General features: G+C 49.8%; 3 protein-coding genes across 5 annotated transcripts; 1 reads left to right on the top strand and 2 right to left on the bottom strand.

Moving 5' to 3' along the window:
* Positions 1–299: 299 nt before the first annotated feature.
* STEEP1 (STING1 ER exit protein 1) lies at positions 300–4,052 on the bottom strand. The gene is made up of 7 exons (XM_074882744.1): positions 3,869–4,052; positions 3,558–3,675; positions 3,344–3,385; positions 3,101–3,239; positions 2,484–2,573; positions 2,240–2,332; positions 300–1,484 (listed from the first exon to the last, which is right to left on the bottom strand). The coding sequence occupies exons 1-7, from the start codon at positions 3,990–3,992 to the stop codon at positions 1,422–1,424; spliced, it is 669 nt and encodes a 222-aa protein (XP_074738845.1). The 5' UTR covers positions 3,993–4,052; the 3' UTR covers positions 300–1,421.
* A 1,593-nt stretch (positions 4,053–5,645) lies between these two features.
* On the top strand, positions 5,646–14,863 carry UBE2A (ubiquitin conjugating enzyme E2 A). 2 transcript variants are annotated; one of them, XM_074883134.1, is made up of 6 exons: positions 5,647–5,919; positions 6,220–6,300; positions 6,430–6,455; positions 11,822–11,911; positions 12,910–12,998; positions 13,414–14,863. In XM_074883134.1, exons 1-6 carry the CDS (start codon positions 5,876–5,878, stop codon positions 13,540–13,542), a joined length of 459 nt encoding a protein of 152 aa, XP_074739235.1. In that variant the 5' UTR covers positions 5,647–5,875; the 3' UTR covers positions 13,543–14,863. The 2 variants fall into 2 exon arrangements, with proteins under 2 accessions (XP_074739236.1, XP_074739235.1); XM_074883135.1 differs by lacking the exon at positions 6,220–6,300 and having other exon boundaries at positions 5,646–5,919.
* Positions 14,864–17,074: 2,211 nt separating this feature from the next.
* NKRF (NFKB repressing factor) lies at positions 17,075–26,231 on the bottom strand. 2 transcript variants are annotated; one of them, XM_074883132.1, is made up of 3 exons: positions 25,884–26,231; positions 22,161–22,282; positions 17,075–20,022 (listed from the first exon to the last, which is right to left on the bottom strand). In XM_074883132.1, exons 1-3 carry the CDS (start codon positions 26,087–26,089, stop codon positions 18,035–18,037), a joined length of 2,316 nt encoding a protein of 771 aa, XP_074739233.1. In that variant the 5' UTR covers positions 26,090–26,231; the 3' UTR covers positions 17,075–18,034. The 2 variants fall into 2 exon arrangements, with proteins under 2 accessions (XP_074739233.1, XP_074739234.1); XM_074883133.1 differs by lacking the exons at positions 22,161–22,282; positions 25,884–26,231 and adding an exon at positions 21,517–22,083.
* Positions 26,232–26,944: the final 713 nt, after the last annotated feature.

Here is a 26,944-nt window from a genome sequence, read left to right as displayed (position 1 = left end):
AGGCTTATGGAAATAGACTTCAGATTAGCAGCTGATCAGCAGTGAACACATCAGCACTGCTTGAGTTAACACGAACATGTGCTTACCCAGTCTGGCATTAAATTGTCGGATGCATGCATCCCAGCCTGCCAGCTCTGGGGCAGAGTTCATTCCCTGCCTTACACCTTATTTTCCCAAAGAAAGGAAGCCTAAGCTTAGCCTGAGCAGACCTGGGTTTTCCCAGTCAGGGTTATAAAGCCAGATGGAAAAATCTTTATTATCATAGGAAGTCTTCCATAATAATTGTGGGAGATGAAGCATCTTGTTCATTGCTCACTTTATTTTACAATACTTAGTAGAGTAAGAACACCCTAGGAAAAGTATTTTAGTTCAAATCCATAACATGGTATTTAATCCCAAGTAAAGCAACAAAACCATGGGCTATACAGCGCTGTTACTACATCACGCAAGAGACACAAAATATTATTTTCCAAACAAGGTACTTTATGCACCAATTCTTAATGTTGTCTTTATCCTTAGTGGTCAGTGCATTCAGAACAATTTTTCCTTCTCCTTCACATTTTACAACTCCAAATACTGATGCTGTTTTGCAGAATGGGTTAGTTCAGACGTGCAGTTGTATTTTACTTTAAATGATCACCAAACCTATCAGTAGCTTCGAGCTATGTATTTGTACTCATTAGTGGTATAACATACAGGCAGTTTTGTTTTCAGTACTTTAAAACAGGGTTGGATTTCATGTTCTTCTATCAGGCAGTATCTGTTGGGACAGTGTAATTCTGTACAACTGCAGCTTTCTGATGTTCAATAGGAGCTGAGACTTAGAGCTGCAGCCAAGCCTGTGCTGGCAACCTTTGACAGCCTGTCTGCTGGTCAGGGTGAGCAGCAGCATGATCCCCAGGCCTCGCATCCAAGTCATTCCAGACCGCATTGGAATGGCATGTCTCTCAGGCTGCTGCACGGTTTGGACACATTTAAAATAACAAAAGGAACAACAGGCACAGAGCTTACTTTTGTAACAATTTCTTTGTTGTACAGTTGACCTATTGTTCCAATACATTTATGGAAGTCTTACACATTTGGAGACTACCAAAATAAAAAGAGAGGTATCTAAAAGGTGCACTGAAGTCAGGAAGGCTCCCAGCAAAGATTTTTCCCAAAAGTAAATATTCTGGCTGGAACAGCTTGCTAATAACACAGGGCCTGTAGAGAACTGCAGTTTCAGCAAAGTCTCCAGTGCCACTGGAGTTATTAAAATCGGTATCAGAGTATCACTTATGACAGAGAGGTACTCATCCTCCAAGCTTGTTGCAGCACATTGCCCTTGAACCGTTGTCTGTTACTTCTGCTTTGTCGACAGATCTGTGATAGCTCCTGGTAGCTTTCTCCTGTCTCTGAATACCCAGCAGACAAGCAGCGTTTCATTTGAACTGATTATCAATCAGGGTTCCTTTCATCTTGGCTTTCTTGGCTTCCAACTCAGCCTGGTTAAGAAAATAAAGATAAAATGAAGTAATGTCTGGATACATTTCCCTTCAGTGCTCCAATGGGGTTTGGTTGACCACCACAAGCTTTTCGCACCAGCAGCAAGAGCAGCTCAAGTTCTTTGCTGACTCCCTCCTCCCCTGAGGTACAAAACGAGGGCCACCCTTAAAATCATAAAAAGACCAAGACTAACTGCACAGAAGACGATTTCATACTTTCTATCCTCAGGTGGAAGCTGCACATTTTCCCCCCCTTCCCATCTACTACTCTGCTGTCATAGCAGGTAAGATGTTCTGTGATGTTCTTGCCATTAATTCTTCAAGCGACCCTTCTGGTAGCAGCTGAGCTGGCAGGTCCTCCACAAGGCCCTTAGCTTGCCCTGACGCCTCACGGCAAAGACCTGCTGGGCTAAGCAGGCTTGAGCGCACAGTATTAGTGGTGCCCAGGTTGGCAAAGCCACAGTCTTGTTTCCCTCTCCCTTTTTCCTTGTCCAACAGGTCATGGAAATTCTCCCTGCAAAAGCTCTGCTGGCTGCTTGTCAATTAGCTCTATAAGTAACTGCATACAATTTTAAGTTCAGGACTAGAATATCTCTATAAAACCTGTAAAGTAAAAGTCATCCTCACAAAGCTGCAAGTTACCTATGGCTGTACCAGGACCCCTCTATACTTGCAGCCCAATCTGCGAGATACCTTTCGTGTACAAAGCCAACAGATCTTAGGGATTCATGTTCAACACCAAAGAAAACACTCACCAACTCCTGGAGCCTTCTCTTGCTCATGCCTTTGCGTTCCAGCTGTTTCTCAATCACTTTTGCATTCTGTGCGTAGGAGTCTGCAATCTCCCTCTGAAACACATACAATGTCACTACTTTGCAGCAGCAAACCCCAAAGTAACACCAGCTCACCCAAATGGTGAGACGATCTCTGGCTCTGATCAGTGTCTGAGACAGCTGCCCAGGTCAGACGTGTCTGCCACCGAGGGCAGACAAAACTCACCGCTTCAATCTCCTCCTCCTCTTCATCAATTGTGGAGACTGTGACAGAACTGAACTTGCCCATGTCTTTGGTCCGTTTGGTCATCATCACCTGGGTGAGGAGCAGAGTATTTTGTTAAACCTTGCCACAGTGGTTCCTCGAGGGACCACTTCCCCCTCCAAAGCTTTTGAAGCCTCTCATGCAAGTCATTAAGATTACCTGAACTCCCTCGGTGGCAAAGGAGAATTATTCCCACTAATTTCTGGGCTTAGAGCTGTCACTATCAGAAGCAAACTCACTGATACATAATAGATAAGCCAGACTTTCAGAATCACTGTGCAGACTACGAATCTGACCTACTTAAAAATGGAAACTTTCTGGTGACTGAGCCTAAACATCAGGCACAGTCTAGATTTCCACGTTTATTTTTTTTACCCTTTAGTGCTAGGTCTCCAAGCTGCAGTGACCTCTGTAAAGGAAAACTTAAGGCAGACAGGGAGAAGACCCCAAACTGAGTTATCATTTAGAGGTCCTTTTCCTTCTTTTTTCTCTCCTTTGCCCCTGCTATTAAGTGATTTTACGCACCACACCTTTTTGAAAAGCAGAGAAAGCCTTTTTACTTCTCTAAAGCAGATTACCTTTTTGGGAGGTTCTTGTTTCTGAGTATATATGTTTGTTTTCCCAAAACCCTGGCCAAATTTGACCACAGCACCATCAACAATGAATGTCACGGGAGCATTTTTCTGTTGGTGTTGATAAAAGAGCAGCAGTCCACATCTAGAAACAGAAACACATGGAGCTGTGAGGAAACCCAGATTCTGGCTTCCTACGGTTACCTCACAGACTCTAGAAGTCACTAAAGAGCCACCGCAGTCACTCACTTGCCACACTTCTTCCTGAACTGTCGCTCTATGCCTTCTGGTCTGGGGGAGAGAGGGAGAGCTTGAGAGGAGGGTGCAGACAGCGGGCACTGGTGCCTGGCTGGTGGGCCCCAGCCGGGTGAGGCAAGGCCAGAGCACGGCAGCCCCTTCCCTGGGCCGCGGAGGGGCTCTCAGAGGGGCGGGGGGCGGAGGCCGGGGCCCGGCCGCGGCCCACCTGCGCAGGAAGACGCTCTCCTCCTCCTCCGCGTTGCAGAACTTGTGGGCGTGCTTGGCGGCGTCCATCACCCGGGCGCGGTCCCGCGGCCGCATCGGCAGCTTCTCCAGCTGGCAGTCTGCGGGGCAGCGGCGGGGCCGGGATGGCGGCGGGGCCGGGATGGACACCCGCCGCCTACCCGGGCCCTCCGCGCCGCCGGGCCCGCGGCCTGCCCCCGCGGCCTACCCCGGCCGCCCGCGGCCTACCCCCGCCGCCCGCGGCCTGCCCCCACGGCCTGCCCCCGCCGCCCGCGGCCTGCCCCCTCCGCTCACCCAGCACCAGCACCATCTGCCCGCACAGGCAGTAGTAGACGTGAAGCGGCTTCTCCCCATCGTCGTACTCCTCGCGGTCACGGGTGTCGGAGCAGACGACGGAGCGAGACACCACCTTCGGCATGGCGCCGGGGCCCGGCCTCCCTCCCCGTGGGCCCGGCCTCCCCCCCCCGCCCCGCCGCAGCGGCGGCTCCGCCCGCTGAGCGTGAGCCGCGGCGGGTCTGTCTCGGCTGTCGCCGCCGGTCCTCCGGAGGCGGTCGTTTCTCCTCAAAGGGGAAGCGGGGGGTGCCGGTGTGCACCCGCGGGGTTAAAGGCACCCCGCTTCCAAGCCCAGCATGGCACAGTACGGTCGCGCATTCAACACAAATCACAACGGTGACACTTGGGCCTTACATCATTTCTCTTAACAAACAACCTGGGCCGGACTCGGCACAGAGGGGCTCCGGACCGAGGGGAACGGCGAGACGGTGACACCATTTCCTTTCACACGCACTTCGGGGCAGCTGTGTCCAACTGCCCGTGCCTCCCTCGGGGCTGGCCAGTGGGGCTGCTGGTGTCCCCAAAGGCAGGGCACTGAACAAAGCCTCCTCTTGACAGGCACCAAGAGCTCATCTGTTTCTTGTTGCATAGGCTGGCTAAGAGCAGGAAAGGTCAAGAACAGGAGATTTTCAGTGCAGCCATGAAAGCAATTTTCTAATTATTTTCTTTCAACTTCTGTGAGAGGCAGCAGGTCTTCCTCCCGTGTCTTTTTCTGAAGCCACCTGCCCATGTGGCTATCTTACATGAAGTTACAAGTGAGGAGAAGTGGAAAAATGGGGCCTATCCAGTCTACTTCAGACTACAGCAGAAATTCTTTACCCTCAAAGGCTATTAAAAAAAGGTAGAAAACAGATTATTTTCCCTTGGAAGCAGAAAATGCAGCATAGCAGGTTGTGCTGGTTTTGGCTGGGGTAGAGTTAATCTTCTTCACAGTATGGGGCTGTGGTTTGGGTTTGTGCTGACAGCAGTGTTGATAGCACAGGGATGTTTTCGTTACCGCTGGGCAGCGCTGACACAGAGTCAAGGCCTTTTCTGCTCCTCACCCCACCCCACCAGCGAGGAGGCTGGGGGTGCACATGGAGCTGGGAGGGGGCACAGCAGGGACAGCTGACCCCAACTGACCCCAGGGACATCCCAGGCCATGTGGCATCATGCTCAGCATATAGAGCTGGGGGAAGAAGGGGGAAGGGGGGACGCTGGGAGTGACGGCGTTTGTCTCCCCAAGCCACCGTGGAGCCCTGCTTCCCTGGGGATGGCCGAGCACCTGCCTGCCCATGGCAAGGGGTGAACGGATTCCTTGGTTTGCTTTGCTTGTGTGCGCGGCTTTTGCTTTACCTGTTAAACTGTCTTTATCTCAACTCACAAGTTTTCTCTCTTTTACCATTCCCACGTCCTCCCCCACCCCACCGCAGGGAGGCAGCGAGCGGCGGCCGGGGGGAAGGGGCGGGAACACTCCTGCCGGTACGAGCGCCGCGCACCCTCCCCCGGCTCCGCCGCTGGGCCGCAGCCGCCCGTCGCTGCCCGCCGCCGCCTCGGCACCCGGGGCGGGTCCAGCCGCTCCCGCCGCCGCTCGGGGAGAAGGCGGCTCCCCCGCCCGCCCGCCTGCCCTCCGTGGCGTCACAGGCCACGTCTCCCCCCGCCCGCCGCAGCCGTTGGTACAGCCCCCGGCCTGGGGCACCGCCCCTCGCCCCCGCGCTGCGGTGGTAGAGGCTGCGCTGGGGACTCAGCGACATCCGGCTCCGCCCCCTCTCCCCGCGCCGTTGGTACATCCCGGGATCGCCCGGCAGCCGGCGCAGGAGTCGGTTCGGCCCAGGGCTCCCCCCGCCGCCTCAGTGGTAGAGGCCGCGATCGCTCCTGTTCGTCAGCGCTGCTGGTGCCTCAGTTGGAGCTCGCTGTCGCCGCCGCCGTCTCTGGGCGCCCCGTCCTCCCTCTGACAGTGTATGAGTGATCTATAACCCTGCGCCCGCCATGTCCACTCCGGCCCGTAGGCGCCTCATGCGGGACTTCAAGAGGTAACCGAGGCCGCCGGCCGAGGGGAGGCGGGGGGCGGCGGGCGGGAGGAGGACGAAGGGCCCGGCTCTACCGGGGGAGGAGGGGGGCAGCACAACATGGCGGCGGGGTAGGGCGCGCTCCGCTGATTGCGTAGCGCCGGTCGGCGCTGCCTGCCTGCGGGTTACGCTGTTTGCGCAGGGGCGTGGAGCTACCTGCCTGGGTTACGCGAAGTGCGCAGGGGCGGCCGCCGGCCGCGCGAGGGGCGCCGGAGGTGGGGGGGGCGGCGGGGCCGGTGCCTCAGCCCTCCCTGTGCCCCGCAGGCTGCAGGAGGATCCCCCGGCCGGGGTGAGCGGGGCCCCCTCCGAGAACAACATCATGGTGTGGAACGCAGTCATCTTCGGGTGAGTCGGCCGGGGGCGGGGGGCTGGGGGCGGCAGGCCGCGGGGGCCGCCGCCGCGCTGCCTCCTGGGGGGGGTCGGAGCTGGGCTGCCCGCGGCGTAACGCTGTGCTCTGCTTCTTCCCTCCTTTAGGCCCGAGGGGACCCCTTTCGAGGACGGTAAGTGCGGCTACGTGTGGGCCTGGGGTTTGGCTTTCTCGGGACAGACTGCTGCAGTTTGACACGGCCTTGGTGTGTCACTGCCGTGGACTTTGCAACAGGTGTGGGCTCGGGGATGGAGAAGGGACATGGGTGCATATTCACCTCACCACACAACCCTGTGCTGGACTTACCTGAATCTTTCTTTCTTTATTTATTTTTAATCGTACTCCAAGAAAGTGTTGTAGATTTAGATTGCTATGTTGACTGACAGAAACCTACAAATTAGTTTATAGGGGCTTTCTTGTAATCGCTAAATCTGACTATCCTAAGCCTAATTTAACATACCGTTTTAAGGATCTCCAAGCTTTGCTGTTGAACCCTGGATTGTGTTTTTAGGGACACTCATATTTGGAATACTGTCAAAAATCTGGCATAGAACCGTTGTAGTTTGATTTGAGTTCTGTTTTTTCTGATGCTGGAAGTGTTTTGCGACTAAGTCCCAACGTGAGTCAGCTGAAGTAGGAAATGGGCTGAATGTTTGAGGAAGTTCAGAACAGATTTTTTTTGTTGTTTTTTCCCTTGGCACCTACTTCACTCTGCTACAGTTGGTATCATTCAGGGTTAAAGATTAAAAGGACTTTTTAACTTTAAAAGCTGACTAAATAGGTGCTTGTAACACACCTGTGTCCCAGCAGTTTCTCTCTGGCCTTACTGTCTTTTATAGCTTTACTGATGCTGTATGAATACTCTAGCATCTTTGTGAAAACTTGTTAGACATGAAATACTGTCTAACTGAAATCAGTGATGCTTTTTTTTTTTTTTGATGCTTTCAGTGCAGGCTATAATTAATCCTGGATCTCCATGACTCATGACAAAAGCATAGGAAAAATTCCTTAACTCTTATGTTGTTCTTGGCTAACTCCTTTGTCTCTGTTTATCCTTGAAGGTAACACCTGTGGGCATGCCTGTAAATTGCAGATTTTTTTTTTTCTGTAAAGAATTTGAAGATTTTAAATATTTCAGGCCTGAGAAAACTCCAAAGACTCCAGTTACTTTTTTTAAAATATATTGGATTAATTCTGAAACTTGCTATAGTAGCTGCTTCAGAAGTCTAATGTTTAGAACTTAAGTATGCCATATTACATAATAGAACAGATAGACTAAATCTGTTCTGTTTTCTCGTCTTGTAAACCTTAAAGAAGGCTCTCTTAAACTTCTGTGAGGGTTGCTGGAGCTGCTTAGGTTCTTGGTGCACTGCCATTAATAGCGTGATTCACTGTTTGGAGCAGAAAGCTGTCTCCTTGCAGTGTGCTAAAATGCAGGTTGTTTCTATGTTCAGGCTCTTCGAGCTCAGTGTGGGGTTAACAGATGCTATAAGGGCTTTTTTCCATATATTTCCATTTAGTTGCAGGCTGCTTTTGAGAGCCCTGACGTACTGATTTCCTCTGTGCTTTCCACTGTGGCAGCACTGTGTCTTTATCTCAAACACTTAGGACATGTTGCACTCACAGCAGTTTGAAGTTCAAACAGATGCTTGAGTCTGCTGCTGCTGTCCTACTGCTTTGCTTGATCTAATAATATAATCTCGGTGAGAGATGGATTGCTCTTTTCATAGCAAAGTGTGTGTTTTCACAGTATGCGCGCAGGAAAACAGATATGTCTTGCGTTGTAGGATATGCTTATCTCCTTTTCTCTGGGACGTATCTTACATTGTGCTAGATAACAAAATACTAAGTGGTGCCTAGAGATATGGGTGGATTGGTGCCTCAACTGCGCTTTTCCATTAAGCAGGTGGAGTAGCACAGTTCAGATGCAGTTTAGCATAATGTAGGTAAAATTAAGGGAATTTTTATTTAACAGTATTGAGCTGTTAGTTTGTGCTTGTATGGTAACTGTGCAGGCCTGTGCAAGACAAAGGTACGCTGGAGCTCTAATCCTTTCCAGGAAGCCTTTGCAGGGCAGTGTTCTTCAGAAGTCGCTTTGTATTGTTGTCTTTAGGCTCTGTCACTTCTTGGTGATACTGTAAGACTTAAGATACCTTAGTTCTTGTGAAAGTAGCCTGTGAATTTTTTTTTTTGGTTGAACTAGAGGTGCAATAACTTCAACATCATGAGAATCCCTGTTCTTTATACTCATTCTGGTGAGACCCTTCTCCAGTCTCAGCTTCCGAGATTTCTTGGCTTTGTCTGAACTGAAAACCTTAAGTTCAAACACGTTTGTTTACTTGCTGTGCAGCATAATGCGGCTAACAACCCTCCCTCCCCTCCACCCCCAGACTTCAGAGGGTGTTTTCACAACTCAGTGCGCAGGCTGACTCGGCCTAGGAGCAACTACTAATTTAGATCAGCAGCATAACTTCCATCTTCTGGTTTAAGAGGACTCAATTGCAGGTGTCTGCAGTAGGACCCTGGGGATATTTACCCTGCCCTTCACCATATTTCTAAGAATCTATGTGTGTGGCATCTGAAGTGGTAGTGCTGTCACAGGGATAGAAACCCAGGCTCTCCCAGTCCTTCAGACCTGTTCTCTGAAGCTGGATGGTGATACTATGGTTAGTGCAGGATTCCTGGCTTGGAGAGGGTTAAGTAACACAGCTGTTGTAGTCTCCTGCCTTGCTGTGAGTGTGCAGGAGGCTTGAACAGAGAGAGCAAGGCGTTTGCCTTCTGTAGGGTTTGTTCCTTGCTTACAGAATATGGATTCTGTATCCTCATGCGGGAGAGGAAGAGATCGTCCCTGCTTTATGGACAGAGGAATAGAGGGGGCTGCCCTCGCTCCTTGCAGCGAGGAGGGCCTGGCAGGGCCCTGGGCACTGCTCTGGTGGGGGACACTCAGGCCAGCGTACAGGCCATGGAGAAGCCTCCCTGTTAGCCATGCCAGAGTTTCACATCCCGAAGCAGAATAAACAGATCAACAAGGTAAATAAATACAAGAGAGAAAAAGGGAATGTTCTCTTAAGATCAGTGATGATCCTGATATGAATAATGAAATGAATGACAATTTTAAAATTGGCTGTCTAGGGTAAGTTGCAAGGAATACCAGTTGAAACCTATAAAATTAGCAACAGACTGGATGCTGAAGGCCTCATCCCCAGCCAGCAGTGTGTGTCGTGATACCTGCTTCACTTGTGTGGGCTTTCAGTGGGAGTGACCTTTGGACTTTGCTTCACTGGATCTCTGGATCTGTCCTTTAATAAAGCTCAACAGCGAGGTGTTGTGTACTGTGGAGCCCTTTCAAAGAGCCGTTGCCACTCTGGGTCTTAACTTGGAAATTTGAGTAGGTAGATGCTTCAGCTGGAAACTGTCTAACCGCTCGCTCAGATTTGTGTTAAAAGTAATGCTGTCCTGTCCCTGGTGGGACAGATAGCTTCCCTTTCTTTCAGCAGTTTTAAATGGATTCTGAGACCAAACTGCCCATGTTACTGATTTTTGGCCATCTTATCTATCCCCTCTGCTCCCACTTCAGTCAGTGTTCTGGAATAGCATTCATTTTCTCAAGTATGCTTGTTGAACTCTACTATTTGACGGTTTGTGCTCAGTTTTCAGCCTACTGCTTGCTTAGTCACTCTTCCACAGAAGAAAATGCCTGCTTTCCTACCTCATAAGGAGGCTACTGAGAACCAGAACTGGGGCAGGGAGAGCTGGGAATCTCTTAAGGTTTAGAATCAAATCTCTAAGCGTTTGATTCCAAAGGGCCAGTGTTGCTTGGGATTGTCACTGTGTAGGGAGGAGGGGTAGTCCTGAGCTGATGCTCGCAGCTGGTAGAAGTTGTTACTAACTTGGCTTTCAAACTGATCTTGGATCTGTCTCTGTGCCTCTGGATTAGCTGGGGTAAAGCTTGAAAGCCCCACTGCAGGCTTCTGCTAATTTGAACAATCTTAACTATGCTACTTTTGTTCCTTTTGTTTTACAGTAAGATAGCATGCTGGGGGCTCTCTGCTCTTAAGCTGTTAGGCTACTAATAAAAAACAAACATGTAAAAACTTATTTTTAGGATGTTTGGACTTCCCACTGCTGTTCAGATAGCTGTGAAGCATCTGTACTGTGTCTTCATATGCAAACTGGGACGTCACAGCAGTGACCTTCATTTCTTGCAACTCAACATCATAATTTATCTCCTTATAAAGGAAGGAGTCCCTTAGAAACACTGCAGGTCCTTGCTGATCTGAAAAACAGGAAAAGGGTTGAAAAAATCTCTTCTCTGGCTACCAGTTGTTGGTACATATTTGCCAGCCAAACAAAGGAATACATTAATTATATTAGTGCTGGAAAACTCCCTCACAGTAGGAAGCAAGGATGAGCTTTATATCTGAGCCCCTGAGTTTTAATTTGGGCACTGAGTGTTGAGGGGGGAAAAAAACCTGTCAGTGATACGTAAGAATGCCTTTTCAAAAAAGGTACCATGTCTGCGCTAGCAGGTGTTAGAGCTGTTGCTGTAAGGTACGTTCCTTTTACGGGAGGGCTGTATATTTATATGAAGGTGCTTCAGATACGTCTCTCTGGACAGACCCAGGAACTCCATAAACTGCCTCCCACTTGGCTGGTCTGAGGCCACAGCATGGTAAAGAGACTCTTCCCTGTTGTGAAGTTGAGTGCGCAGCGTTCCTCAGCTACTGATTGGAATTGCCAGCAGTGCTTAGTCCCCTGGACCCATATGTATGCAGCTTAGTTGACAGACTTCTTGTTCTCGGATTGTCATAGCCTGAGGAGAAGGGCCAAGATAACTTATGTTGGTGCAGGCTGTTAAAATGATTGGATTGGGACTACACAGTTTTCTGTTTCCGCTTGATTAGTCTTTCTCAAAGGAAGAGTAGTTAATGTGAAGTAAATGATCCGATTTTTATTTTAAGGTGTCTGATTTGGATGCTGTTTTCAATACTACTTTTCTACAATAAGACCTAATTACTTCACAGTCGTTGATAAAAATGTATTTTCTTGAAATTTAAACAGGGAGGAAATAAGGAGGTCCTTGGCATGAGAGCATATCCCAGTCTCTAGGACTTACTCAATCATGGCCTGTTACACGGCTGGTTGTACACCAATGTGTGTTGTTTTCACAGTGCACTGGGATGAGGCTTTGTGGAAGAAAACCTCAAGGACAGATTTATTTCCTTACACAAACCTTTTGGTTGGGGTGGTGGTTTTGGCAGTAAAAGTCAGTCATGGGAGATACTCTTGTACCAGTACTGTCTGGGACTTCAGAGTTAATGATTAACCCCAAAGAGAGTAGAAGAATCACTGTAGGACTGAGCGATCTATATTCCCTCTCCAGCATGCATGTATGAGCACAGTGGTACCGGTTTGTGTTTGTGGAGGGATACTACTTACTCATCCCCTGTGTAAATTCATTCTGAATAAAGGTTACTTATCTCTCTCTCTCAACTCCAGGAACTTTCAAACTTACAATAGAATTCACAGAAGAATATCCGAATAAGCCACCTACTGTTAGATTTGTCTCGAAAATGTTTCATCCAAATGGTAAGTACTTACACAATGCTTGCTTTTTTTTTTTTTTAAGATATAGCATGCTATAGTTCTGTAGAAAAGGGTCTATTTATTATAAAAGTTTCCACTATCTATTAAGCTACCAAAATTGCAGTGTGGTTCTGTGTAGTTTTGGTAAAGATGAATATGTGAGCAGTGCTCAGGCTTGAAACGAAAGGAGCCTCTTACCTTTCAGGTGTTACAGCACAGTGTTGATGAGATGCTCTTCTCTCTCAGCTGCCTGTTGTTAAACCTCACAGAAGAGTATTTTGTACTTAAACAGCAGTGCCCTGGGCTTTTGTCTATACGTAGTGCATACGGGTGTAGTGACAGTGCTGAATGCCGTTGTCTTTCATCACTGTACTTCCCAAAAATGCCTGTAAGAATGCTACACCTTGAAATGTAGTGCTAGTTTCTAACTACAGCCAGTGATAGTAAGATTGTTTCAGTAATCCCCTTGGTAATTAGAGGTTGGAGATGTGTGCCTTGCCTCCAAACAAGTATTAGCTTTGTGAAGAAATACTGGAAACTTTCCAGTGTAGTAAGTGTGTGTGTGGGTAAAGTGCACGGAGGGAAGGTTCCTCTTGAGGTGCTGTCAGAAAGGTGACTAGACACTGTCTGTGGTAGATACTTTCAGGGGAAATCTTATGTGTAAACAGCTTTTTGCTTGTGTTCTTTATTTGGTTCACTTGTGGGTAGCTTAAATTCTTTTGCCTTAAAAATCTATTCATGGTTTTCCATAGTGGTAGTTGCAATCTTGTAGAGAAGCTTGATGTTGAAGAATAAGCAGCAGTTGACTTTAAGTACCTCAGACAGCTGTGGGTGACAAGCTTCACCTCTTCCTGCCTACAGGCCTGTTTGCTGGACTTAAGTCTGCCAGACGGTATTGACTTCTGCGGTGTTTGTCAGTTTTCAGCATGAGGTAGTGCTAGATAAAAACCGAGTAGCTGTACAACTTCTGTTTTAAGCCATTCTTCTTGAACCTTTTCTAGTCTATGCAGATGGTAGTATATGTCTGGATATTCTTCAGAATCGTTGGAGTCCTACTTATGATGTCTCCTCCATCTTAACATCCATACAGGTAAAAAGAACTCTGCATGAAAAGGCAGAATGCAATCAGGATGCTTTGACAAAAACAGCTCAGGAAACACTTTTTTTTTTTTCCTCCCCTCCTGCTAGGCAGTATAGCCGCTATACCTTGGGATTTGCTAAAGTGTGAATGCTTCCCAGGTGTAAAGGGAGCGGCCAGTGACCGCAGGCGGTGGCTGAAGGGACCCACCCAGCAATGGCACTGCCATCGGTTCAGCAGTCGCCTGCGCTGCCAAGAGTGAGACTGATAGCGAAAGCTTCCCGTCACTCGCAGCTGGAATACCGCAGCGTGCCGTACCTGTAGCTAGATTAACCTCTGCTCGCTAACTTGTGCGGATAGTTTAAGGAATATGTCGGAAAACTATGCATGCTTTCGAGTGCCTAAGAATCTTTTTCTCTTTGCACAGTCTCTATTGGATGAGCCAAATCCTAACAGTCCAGCAAACAGCCAGGCAGCTCAGCTATACCAAGAGAATAAGCGGGAATATGAAAAACGGGTTTCTGCAATAGTAGAACAGAGCTGGCGTGACTGTTGACCCAGGATGATGCAAATGAACACTCTGTTGATGAGGAAATAAACAAAGTGTCTGAGTCATCTTTTTCCTCCTAGCATTTACTTTGCAAGCAGAATAGCTGTTGTGCTGTTGCCACCCTCCCTTGCTGAAGCTTCTTCTCCTTGGACATCAGAAAGCACCCACTTTGAAGTCAAATGTTCTGTACTTGGGTTACTTGCAAAAGAGTTACTGATGCCGAATTCATTTCCTGTGGTCCCTCTCCAGTCTTAGGGCAGTATTGTGCATTTCTGTAGTGTACACTAAGCTTTTAATTGTAATTGTGTTATACACAGTGATGCTTATGTGTAGCTTGATAAAAGGGATGTTTATATACATACACATTTTTTAACTGATATTAACTAAAGTGCTGATGTGTCCAGGCTGGTCATTTACCTCTACTATTGGTTTAGACCCCACTGCATTTGTAAGTACTGAGTGAAGAAGTAACCTCGTTTCCCTTTTGTATTGGTTTAGCAACTCCTTGCTCATGGAGAAAAAACAACTCTCAAATTGATTCCAATTCAGATATTTAGTAAGACCGTGGAATGCTAGTTACCGCTGCACTTCACACACAAGATTTATGTACAGATATACATAAATCACTACAGTTGTGGTACTTTGATCTTTGCTTAGGCTGAGAAACAACCCCCCCTTTTTTTTAATTTTTATTTTAAAGGACATGCCTACAGAGACTGCTTCAATATGTTTCTATAGTCCTGTCACTGAGGCATTACTGGACAAAACCAGGTAGAGCTGTGGTACTCTGAGCGCAGACCTTCCACATCAAGGAAGAGGTAAAACCTGAAGTGTTCCAGTGGTGGAATTACTCCCCTTCAGTGTCCTTCTCCTGCCCCTTATCTTTAGCTGAGAAAGATAAGAAGTTCTTTGGGATCCGGCTGTGCCTCGTGGAAAGGTTGAATGAAGTAGGGGGTAGGCACTTGGGTCTCTGCAGTTTCTGCTCTTTGTAGATTACCGTGGGGTTTGTGTGAGCTACTGCTGCATGCTTGAGTTAGTTTCCCTTCAGTTTTATGAAAATATTTTTTCAACTCTGAAAAAACATTTGTAAGTCCAGACTCACTTTTTTTGTAAGGCTAAGTTTGTACATTTGGATACAGTACCTTAAAGCAGCAGTGTGGGATGAGACCTACAGTTGTGTTGTCCACTGTTCCAGTGTCTTTTGTGTGCACATTGGTCTGTTAGTTGAGAAGTTTAACTTTGCACAAGTAACCCATGTAAGAAACTGTACATTTTTCAAAACTTGTAAATAAAGTGTAACCTTAGTGCTTATTGTATAAATAGGCAAGAGGTGTATAACTGTGGTTATTTTGGTGGAGCCTGGGGCGGGATCAGGCCCCAGGTGGCCCCTTACAGCAGGACAGTGACATTGTTCCTGCCCAGGGCAGCAGCAGTGCCTGCCAGGGCAGGGGGTGGTGGACTTGGCCCTCCCAGCCAGGCACGGCAGTGTGAGGGGCAAAGGAGGAGACAGGCCAGGACTGACAGACATGAACCTTAGTGAAGCCAGTGCCTGCAGGAGCTGCAGCACTGTGTCAGGCCTCAGCGTGAACTGTTGACAAAAAGGAGCCTGTGATAATGAGTTACAGCAACTTAATGGGCTCAGTAATGAATTGGTAGAGGAAGCATGTTTATTTTCCTCCTGTCTTACTAGGGGAAGAACAGGATTTTAAGTGGCTGACACATAACAGAAGCTGGTACTGCTGCTTAATTCTGTAATGAAGATGAAAGTGGCCAGGCTCTTTTAAAAAATTAAACTGGCCTTTGTACCTGCTGCACCCACAGCTCCCACTGCTGAACAGGCCTTTTGTCTTACATGGCACAGCCTCGCTCCACTGCACTCCCACCAAGTTACAGGGGCTCCTTCTGAAGGACAGTGTCCTCACAGCCCCCGGGTGAGAGCTGCCCCGCTCCTGGGTGCACACAGGGAAGGGACGGCACCTCTGCCTCACCTAGGGGTGGGTGCTCCTCGAGCGCTCCCTGGGCGAGCCTGGCCCCTGTCAGAGCCAGTCAAGCAACAAGCACCTTAGTTGCTCCAACTATGTTACAGAGCCCAGACCACCACTCCAGCTCCAACGGGGATGGAGACACCAACCCAGAGTATCTGAGCTGCTGCCCCATCCCAGCTGGGAGGGCTCCTGCAGGCTGCTGCCAGCAGAACCCTTTCTGAAGGGGCCAAGTCCTACTGCCACAGAGGCCAGCGCATCAGTCCCTCCATTTCGTATTTGTCTTGCTGGTTGCTAAAAAAGAAAAAAGAGTGGACTCTTAAGGCAGCCAGAAACAAGAGCAGCACAGAGCAGTGTGTGTGGGGGGGAAATCTCACCTTTACACCCCTCTGGGGTACAGACTTCATCCACTGACTGAACTGTAAACCGCTTACAGCTCCACGAACGCACTGCAGCGGGGAGGGCTGGCAGTGCCTTAGCTCAGCCAGGCCACCCCGGCCACCCAAACCTACAGCCACCACCTGAGCTGGAAGGCAACGGGCAGGTCCCGCACGTGGCAAAGCTGGGGGCGGGGGCGAGGGTCACAGCCACACGCTGGCCCCTGCCGAGGCACCTCTTGCCCCAGCACCGCCGTGGGGCCCCGGCTGCCTTCGCAGCAGCACCAGGCTTTGAAGACCTGCTGCATGTCCAAGTTGGGGAGGGGGGCTGCGCTCCTGCCTGCAGGAATATCTCCCTAGAAAGTACCAGGCTTCTTCCACTCCTACATCACCATCTGCTAGAGCCCAGTGTTCTTCAGAGCAGAATTCAGAAGTAGAGAGGGAATAACGCACACAAAACCCCAACAAAACCAAAAAACCAACATACTTTTAGAATTGTCAGATTATTTTTCTACAAAGACAGCAGCAGCACGCTTTTATTTCAGAAGTCCGAGCTAGAAGGTGGGCTGCAGCCACCCAGGCAAAGAGAGGAGGGAAAGCTCGCTCTCTTCTTCCCGAGCGAGTCTTACCTGCCAGGGCAGCCTCTTCCTTCCCATAACTGTGGGGACGAAAGTGCCTCTGACTGCACATCACCAGGATACTCCACCTCATCAGTCGGTCAGTCACCCGCTCCTCAGCACTGAGAGTATTTAAAAAGAAAACAGAACAGGAGGTGGGAAAAAAAAGCTAGAGGATGATGTAAAAAGATGGAGCAGCAAATATAGGCAGCAGAAAACCAAAAGTGATAGCTGAGACGCAAGGCAACAGAACAGACAAAAAAAAATATTTCATGAAGACTGGCTTCACGCTAAAGACTCATCAGCAGCAAGGCCTGGCTGCTGACAGAAACAGCCCGCATCCCCAGGCACGGCTCACGCTGGGGTCTCCCCAGGGCCATCCCCAACCTCTGCGCTCTCCCCGCGGGAAGCCAGCGTTCCTGCCAGGCTCACGCAGCACCAGCACCTGCGGTACGATCCCGGCAGAGGGGGGGACCTGCTCCCCCCAGCAAGGAGAGAAGCGCCCCGGGCTCCCGGCAGCGCCTGCCCGCCCTGGAGAGACGCCGCACTCACACCACACGCCAGAGCAACACCACAAAGTTTACTTGGGCTTCGCGCCTGACAGACACAAGCACAGGTACAGTAATGGAGCAGAGACATCATTAGGCACAGGTTTGACTTTGCTCAGGATTAAAGAGCTTATGTTCAAAGTAAAAAAATAAGTTATATAACAGTCCCCACAAGCTACACGAGCATCTTTGAGCGTGGGCTCTGCGTTTACCTCCAGTTCTTATATTTCACACTTCACCATGGTATTTGCACATGTCAAGCAGTGCTCCAAGGTAAAAATGCACTGGAATTATCTCGGTCCAATACAGTGACAATTAAGGTGCTTTCGGGAATTCTCAGTATGGGAGACTCAATGTAGAAATCTATGAATAAAACTGTATTGTTAAACAGGTTAAGGACATCTTTCTACATACATACACAGTGGAGACAAGACCTCTATATATTTCTCAAGAATAAATGCAGTTTTCACACATTTTTTTTTATACAAAGTGTGACAAATCCTGTTTTTTTCCAGAAATAAAGTTTTATTTTTATTGTCATTAATACCAACTTTACATACAGGTCTATTCCTCCAGACTGCATTTCCTTTGCTTTTTATTATTTTATTTTTTTTTTAAAAAAAAGGCATTTTTTTTTCCTTCCTTGGTCAAGAAGAATAAGGGAACTATAATTTTAAATGATGTCAAATTCATTCTCGTTGGACATGTGTTTTTGCTATTACAAAACTATTAAAATATGGAGGAACAAGTAATATCAAAGACACATACAGTAACAGCACTACTGCTTTTGGGTTGTGCTAATATACTTGAACAGAACTTGGTCAGTTCTAAATGTCTAACAACATTTTTGAAATTATATTAACGAAGTAAAAGACTTCAACGTTAATATAACCAACAACAAGAAAAATGCAGCATCTCTTTCTTTAATCGAGTATCTAGGAAGCTCAGTCTGTGGTGACGTGGGACACCTAACCTCACTTTGCCTGAGGCATAATAAGCTCATAATGCCCAACCTGGCCTTCTTGCTTCAGCTGGTCCAACAGATCCTCCTTGCGCCGCTTCCTGCTCACCACCAAGTATCTGTTGTGCCCCTGCCCATGAGATTTACTTTTAAGACCATATTTTTGGGCAATCTGATGTATCTGCTTCCGCTCATCCATGGTCAGTTCTCTAGAGAAAGTCAAGTCAATGTGACTTTCTGAGCGTGCATAGTTTCGAATGATCTCTTCAATATCTCTTTTAGCGATTTTGTTCACCCTTTCTACATCAAGCCCAAGTCCCTCCCTTTTAAACTGCTCCTTCACCGAGATAGGCTCTCTAATTCCTTCACCGTCTTTCCCTAGGCCACCGCCTGTCCAGCCCATCTTTCTTAAAATTTGATTCCCAATGTTATCTTCTTTGATCTTCTGTTTGAAAGCCTCTTCTGCTGAGCGACCCCGAATCTCATTTCTGGAGATGACATCTTCGATGGTGCCTTTCTTCAGGTTATTAACAACAGTTGGCTGAGTCTTTTTGAGGATTTTCACGGCTTCCTCTGCTGCCTCATGCTTGACAGATTTCTTCACTCCAACTGCTTCTGCAATGAATTCATCTTCAAGCAGCACCTTGCACTTCCACCGCATGCCAGTCATCCTCTCAAAGACATACTCCACCGTCATCTTGTTGAACTGGGCGGTGTCGTTCAGCGTACACACTGGATTATTGGAGTTCTCATAAATCACGAGGTCCTTCAGGTCCTTCTTCCTCCCGGAGCCCCGCGATGAGCAGCCCACTTTCTGAACCTGGGTCACTTTGATGGTAGTTATATTTGACTGCATCTTCTGCAGAATCTTCAAGGCCTCCTCAGCTGCCGCGTGTTTGCTGGTCTTTTTAGTGCCAAATCCCTCAGCTAGGCAGTGATCTTGGAGATACACTTGACAACGCCACGAGCGGTTGGGCATTAATTCGTATTTATATTCAACAGACATTTTGTTATATGAGGCAGAATTGTTAAGTATTCCTATTGCGTCGCTGGCATTCTCCGTGAGGACAAAACTAGTCCAGTGTTTGCTGGTATTCGTGGAACCTTTCACAGATTCAGTACCAGGCTGCATCGGGACACAGTCCCTGTTGGCAACTACAAACTCCTCGTGAGGTTTAAGAGCAGGAGGGAAATCTGGGCGACTCACGCCTGCCTCACACACCACCAAGTCTTCGTGATAGGTGTGCCTGAACTTCCGCTGAACGACTCGAACTTCCACAGAGTTCTTCAGCAGCCTGACCGCCAGCTCCGCGGCTCGATCCCTGGATCCGTTTTTGCTGCCGGCGTAACCGGTGGTCAGGTAGACGTTCTGACACCGCACTTCACAAGCGAAGCCATCTGTTAGAAGTTTCCTGCTCTTGGGGAGGTCAGCAGGGGCGATTTCTTTCAGAGGAACATAAATATATTCAGGATTTGTCTTGCATGCCTGAATTGAACGTGTCAAAAGATACGTATAGTTAATTTTATCAGTCCCAGTGTTTGCATCTGGGTTAGCAAGATTTTTCCAGATAGCTGCTGACAGTTTCTCAATAAAACTCTGCTTCAGCATTATAGCTGACGGAGGGAAAGTCTCTGATGCAGACTGGACAGTCGAAGGAGAAACAGAAACCTGCAACACGCTGCTTGCAGTAGAGTCCATGCTATTCACAGCCTTCTTGGCTGCTGCTGCCTGGCCTGCAAAGCCAAACCCAGCTGAGTTGGAGAGCTGGGGATCCACCTCCCGTGCACTCACAAAAGAATTTGTACAGTTTTCAGGTGGCTGCACTATGCTGTTCGTATTTGCCTCCTGGTTCACCTCCTGCATTTGGTTATCCAGAGATTCTTCCTTCTTGTCATCCTTCTCAGCACTGGTGACAAAGTGTATGGGTTCAAAACGTGGTCGCACCCGGAACCTGGGGACCATCTTTTTGGGTGGCTCAGGAATCTCTTCCAGCTCTGGACCTATGGGGTGGAAGAAGAGGACAAGATTATCAATATGTGCTATGACAGGGAGACAGTGTTTTCACAGAGTGACCTCCAGGAGAAGCCTGCAGGCTCTGAACACAGGATTCCTACTTCTTAGCTACAAACCAAAAGGTTTCCTTCTGAAGACATTCACAATTGATCAAATAAGACCATTCATTCTTGTGTGGGTCACTACGCAGTATTTCCAGCTCCACAACTACCATGCAAAAATTATGTATTTAGTTACACGGATTTTAGGTCCAAATCACTTGCTCTGCTCCCCAACACTGCCCACTGAACCCAGCCAGTAATTTCTGAAGTTAATCCATTCAAAGCTACTAAAACAAGTAAAAACTACAGCCAGTAAGACAGAACACCAGAGCAGGACTAGAGCCTCAGCTCTGACTCTGCTGCAGGGTTGCGGGATGATCTCAGATGATAAACTACTCTGTCTTCAGGTCTTCTCATCTAATGGAGGAACATAGTGATACTGAACCCTCCTTTCCAAAACACGCAGGGCTGTTAATGACAGTGTTAATAGAAGCATATTTTCTGTAAATATAACTACCCTTGGCTAAAAGACACCAAACATGGAGAAATCTGCCCGAGCCTCAGGCGACAGCTGCAGCGGCTGAGGGGGCCCATTACACATTACTGGTAGACAGACCTCTTGTTTCTTAACCAGAAGAAATGCAAATGAGGCAGAATATCCTGATACGCACAGCTACTGCAGAAAGTGAGGATCAAATAGCTGATAAGCAAATACGTCACATTTAAAAGATGGTTATACAAGACTTCTCTGGTGAAAGATTTAGCCCCCACACGCCAAAGTGGTACATGCGTGTCATTTCATGAGAGGAGCAAAAGGCCACCTCAGCGCCTTGGAATGAGCTGCCTAATCCAGTGCCAATGTATGCAATCGTAATATAGGTCAGGAAACACATCTGTCTAGACATCACCCTACCTTAATGTTATTTATCATAGCCTAGTTCATTGCAGATGAAGAAACCACTTCACATACAGCATAAACAGGCCTTCACATTTAAATCAGGCGACAAAGCTCTTATACATGTGTTAAATCCTTCGGTCACCAGTTTTGATGAATTATGGCAAGGTTTAAATTTTTTGATCGGTTTGGTATCCTGATGATTGCACTGCAGCAGCATCTAAAGGCTCTCACCAGCAGAACAGCTCTTTATGCTGTCTGTGCAACACGCAGTAGAGAACCCTTCCCCTCAGAGCTGCTGCCTGAGAGACAGACAAAACATGGGAGACAAGTAGTAATTTTCTCAGTTTTGCAGCTGGCCCACGGAAGCACAGAAAGATTGCTGGGTGTCAAAGTAACAGAAGAAACTTTGCCAGAGCTAGGGATTATATCCAACCCTAGAGGAGTCCTGTGCTGTCTGACCATTTGTACTTTAAACAGCCAAACTACGGACTGATGCTGCCTCACAAAGCAAGGGCCTGCCTGCTCACATCCACAACCTGCACCTGCACACATGACCGATTCTCCCGTCCCTCGCTCCGCAGAGGGCAGGGCGCTCCCAAGGTGCTGGAGAGGAGCCAGCAGACGGAGCCATTGAACTGCCAGCCCTCTCTGCCGCTTCCTCCACAGGAAAAGCTACAGCTGGAACATTGACCCCCGAGACCACAGGACTGGGATGACACATGCAGGACTCTTCCAGGCACGGTAGGGAGAAAAAAAAAGAATAAATTAATCCCACCACCACCCCCCAGTGCTCCAGACCGGCTGCAACTCAAAATCACGAAGCTGAACTCCATGTCTCCATGCAGGTGTATAATCCCTTCTCAGGTCAGAACATCACCCCTCACCACAGTGAAGAAGGGCAGACAGATACTTCATTACATAGATTCAATTCCCCAAGACTATCACTAGGGAAAATCACCTACCTGGTAATTTCAATGAAAAATTGTATTTTCTTAAGCAAAAAGAGAACTTTACATGAATTACGTACACCCCACAACGTGGCAGAGGAGGGAAAACACCGCAGTCTAGCAGAGTACATCCCGGTCACTTCTCTTCAGTTTGTCGTGCTGGCTCACGCTGCTCTCCCCACGCTCCCACTAATGCCCACCCGACAGCGACCAGGAGACATGCAGGCAGATATACTCACTGTCAGATGGAGAGTGGTATCTTTTTAGCTTCCTGCTAGGGACCAACTCGTATGTCCTCATTTCCCCGATATCGATGCCTTCAGCCATCTTGAGAACCTTCTCCATGACCTGCAAGCCATATCTGTGTGGATTCAACAGGAAACCACTTTAGAACTGGTCCCACGGGGGCAACACAAACACAGGCACACACAAGCTTTTATTATGCAAAACAAGAACCAAAGCTGCCTGAGCCACGGTACCTGGTGCAGGGGAGACGCTCCCCCTGATTTTTCTGGAGTATTAACCCAGGAGCTGAGCCAGCTCAGTGCCGGCAGACGGCCTGCACACCAGCGAACAGGCTACCTGGCTCTAAGTGAACCCACTCGTGAACAACAAATCGTGCAGCCACCAAACTGAGTGTTTTAAACTTAAATACATTATCTATCGAAATATAACATTTGGCAGAACTACTAGGGACATTAAGGAACCCAGGGACGTGGGGAAGGGGTTGTCCCCATGGGCATTGCAGTGTCAGTGAACTAAGCACAGGAGCGACCGACTGGCACTGAAGTCTTGTCTGGGTCAGCAGCCACACACCACACGTCACCAATACTGAAATCGCGGATGTCAGATGACAAAGGCCCTGCTCAGCCTTTATTGACCACTCTTTAAAAAGCCATACTAATTTCTAGCCTGGTAGCTGTAACTGAAGCATTTTAAATCCCTGAGCCATGGCAGCGGTGAGGTGGCTGTAGCCAGCTCTGTGCAAACCCTGGCCCCGCAGCAGCACACTCACAGCTCCACAGAGGCAGGACACGCACTGGACAGCCCCTTCCCTCCTGGCCTTACATCCCCGACCAGCTCAGTTTTCCATTGCTCTGGGGATCCATCACATGTTTTCAAGCCATTTGCACGCTGAAGCTGAACAAGAAAAAAGCCCAAACCTTCCTAACCAAGGAGAACCTACAAACATGACCTGGAACCAGCCTCTGACAGCTTCACGCTGTGGTTCAGAAAGGAGAAAAAGCAATCTTGCACCTGTTCCGTGGTGTGCTCACCTTCAAAGGTCAAAAAGCATCAGGTCACTGCCCATGGACAGGAGCCCCCAGCTGACCCAACAACTAGTGTTGCAATAACTTGCACCAGCTTTTAAATACTTCCAAGGGCTCTGAAAATCTACTTGCTCTCCACTCAGGAAATGCCCTTCCTGTTCCTGATGCAGAGGGCCAGGCAGAAGTTAGATCCACTTAAATCACTGGGTGATAACTCTGAACACTCCCCAGCACAGTCCCTGCTTCACCAGCAGGTACCCAGCACCGCTCAGCCCCCAGCAGAGAGGCAGCAGAACTCTGCACGGGAAGACGATGCCAAGAGGGATCAAAGGGAGGTGGACAGTGGTGATACCTCATCCTCCTGCAGCCAGAAGGGAGCGGGGTGGGAAACTCTATTCCTCTCTCTGGCTTACAGGGAGAAGAGTACATTACCTCTGATGGGAACATGAAGAATGATGCCCTTTTCCAGCAGGGTGCAAGAACAGCGTTAGAATTGACGTGTGCGTGTCACTCTTCTTCACAAAGGATGGAGATGTCTGGGGCTCAGACTTCTGCCCAGGGGAAGATCAACCACCCCCAACATGTGTTTGTCTAACAGGGCCTTAGAAATCTCAAGTTGTAGAGACTGTACATGGAGGCAGAGGAATGCCATGCCTCCAGTGCCTAGCTGAAGTCTCCCTGGTGTGACTCAAATATGTTACCTCTTATCCTGATCCCAGTAGCTCTGGAGCATTATGCTTCCCCCCATATTTTGCAGCCACCTTTAACATATCTGAGAACACATGCATCTTCTCTTATCCACCCCTAAACTAAATGAATCCTGTTACTTAACTGCTTCCTCACAGACCATGTTTTCTAAGCCTTCTGGACATTCTCCAGATCATCCCCCAGCAGAACACTCCCTCAGTTTTCATCAGCAGAGACAGATTTGTATTTACTCTGTCAAACAGGTTGTCTTCAGCTAGCAAGTGATCAACAGAAAAAAAAAAAAAAACAAACAAAACAAACAAAAAACCCCAACCCAAACCAAAACCCAACCAACAAACTTCAGAGAAAACAACAAAAATTCCCTGAACTTTTTAAGTTATTCACTTGATACAGCAGCAACAGCTCTTCCCAAGCAGCAAAAGGCAGTTCCACAGTTCCAGTGAAAGCTGTGGGTCCCCTCCCTTCCCCAGACAACTCTAAGTGAAGCTGCCAATTGCATTTTAACAGCCCAGCGCATTCGCTGTGCCTGTGTGGGGTGTTCACGTTCGTGCACAACACCAGCTTTGGGGAGACATCCTCACTGATAATGGCTCTGCACACCATCATGCCTAAATCTATCCTCATGTCTCTCCTGAGAGTTGCATATAGAGATGTTCATCAGGGAAAGTACATGCACTTACAGGCTTAAACGGCACCATTTTTTAGGATTTGAGATCTTGCCACGTAGTTCTTCACTTCTGTTATCAGCACCCTGTATTACCGCACTGATTCCCAAAAGCACTATCACAAAGAAGGCCCTCCATTAAGACAGCACATAAACACCATAAGATGAGCTAATGGACAAAACAGACTTTATCTTAAGAAAATATGTTCAATTTTAACATACTACTCAAGCTTTGGAATTTGAAGCTGTTTTAAAACTACGTTCAACTTTGGTGCTTGCAGCGCAGAACAGTTTAGTACTTGGACCAGAAAGAAATAAGAAAACATGCAGATCTACACTTAAAGACATTGACTTGGCTCTGTACAAATAACACAAAATATTCCCCAGCAAGGCTCTGGGGTAGTAACATCAATAAAAGTCAAACTATATGCCCTTCAGTGTTTACAAGGTCCTCTGTCACTGCACAGTTTGCTGCAGTTAGTCGTTAAGCAGTTGCTTCTGTCTTTAAAGCCTTGTGTCCAGTTAAAAATAATCACAACATCAAGAGTGTCAGTCAGGCCGTGGGTGACGTTCCTGCAGATCTCCACAGCCTTGCCCTTACGGTACGGTGCTTTCTGCACGTGAACACTAACCCTGATGGAAGCAAACCTCTTCCACTCACCAGGCCTATTTCTCTCACAAAAACTGAGCTTTAAGGGGACGGTATAGGCTGCTTCATGCTTAGAGGAATACTTTCTTCTCAAATTACAAAGCACAATACCACAAGCTTAACGACTCCTCAGGGGTGGGACATCAAGAACTACTTTCAAAACACACACGTACTTTTTCAGCAGCTTGCTCCCCTCCACATACGAACACACGCACATTCGAGCAAAGAATGCTTCTCCCGCACCAGCCGCTTCCATCCCGGCTCCTCTGGGGTTACTTTCTAAAAGGCAGCTGGGGCCGAGGCTCAGCCGAGCAGCGCCGGGAGCCCCTGGGAGCGGAGCGGCCGGAGGGACCCGGAGCTCCTTCTCCCCGCCCGGCGCCGGGGGCTGCTCGGCCCCGCTCCAGGCGGCGGCTCCAAACCCGACTCCTGCCAGCAGACCGGGCCGCCTCCGCGGTGCCTCGGCCGCCCCAAGGGGACCCTCCTGAACCCGCTGACCCGCCGGGGCACCCGCGGCTGACAGCCACCGCCAGACCCCGGCAGGGAGCGGGGCCAGCGGCCGGGGCCCACCACCGCCACCCCGGGCGGCCGCCTCAGGCCCAGTCGCTGCGACCCCCGCCCCCCCCGCCCCGCGGCGGCAGCCCTGTGCCGGGGATGTCCCGCCGGGCCTCACCTGCAGCCCATGAAGACGTGGTTGGTCCAGAGGACGGAGAGCGAGAGGAGCTGGTCGATGGCGGCGCCGGGGTAGCCGTGGAGGTGCCGGAGGATGAAGCGGCGGCGCAGCCCCCACTGCCGCTCGGTCTCGTTGTACTGCCGCCACTGCTCCAGCACCGACTCGGGCACCGGCTCGGGCACCCGCTCCGGCTCCGGCGGCGGCATGGCGGGCGGCGGCTCAGGGGACGATCCTGCGACGCCGAGGGGGCCGTCCCCGCCGGTGGGTGCCGAGCCGCCGGCACAGGCGCGCACGGCGGCGGAAGCGGCCCGGGCGTGCCGGAGGGGACCAGGCCCCACGTGCGGACCAGGCCGCGGCTCGCTACGGGCCGCCGGGGAGCGCCGGCCCGGCCTCAGTAGCCCGGCCCGGCCTCGGTCCCCCGCTCCGGCCCCCGGCCCGGCCGGCCCGGCCCGGTCCGCCGCGTCCCCCCCCAAGCGCCGGTGCGGCGGGAGCTCTCCCTCCCTCCCCTCACTCGCGCGGAGCGGCCCGGCCGGCGCCGCGTCACGTGGCGGCGCGTCACGAGCGCGCGAGACTCCGCGGGAAGCTGCCGCCGCCGGCCGGGCGGCTCGTCCCCACAGCGCCCCCTGGCGGCGGGGCGGGCCCGGGCAGGGCGGGGCCTCCGGGGCAGGACCGGGGGCTGGAGAGGCCGGGCCACAGCCTCCCCCCGAGGCCGGCCAACCCCCGGCCCTGCCCCGAGCCCGCAGGACCGCCTCGGGGGGCCGCCCCAGCAGCTCCTCCCCGCCGGGCTGGAGGAGCCAGAGGCCTTTCCCGTCCCGTCCCGCCTCCCCCGGCCGCGCACCGCCCGGAGCAGTCGCCGTCAGCGGGCCGCGGGGCTCTGCCCGCAGCGCCAGGAGGGGGAGACAGGGCAGCGGGGATGCTCTGCCCCGGAGGGCGGGAAACCGCCGTCAAAACTGCTCACCCGGCCTAAGCGGGCTGCCATTTCTTTCTTTTCAGGGACCATCTAAAGCCCTTCGACACGCCGGGCCCAGCACCTGGCAGATCCCAGCAAGCTCACCTTCTCC

The sequence above is a fragment of the Strix uralensis genome, chromosome 13 (assembly GCF_047716275.1).
Source record: "Strix uralensis isolate ZFMK-TIS-50842 chromosome 13, bStrUra1, whole genome shotgun sequence".
Lineage (NCBI taxonomy): Eukaryota > Metazoa > Chordata > Aves > Strigiformes > Strigidae > Strix > Strix uralensis.
This window is presented reverse-complemented; position numbering and strand designations above follow the sequence as displayed.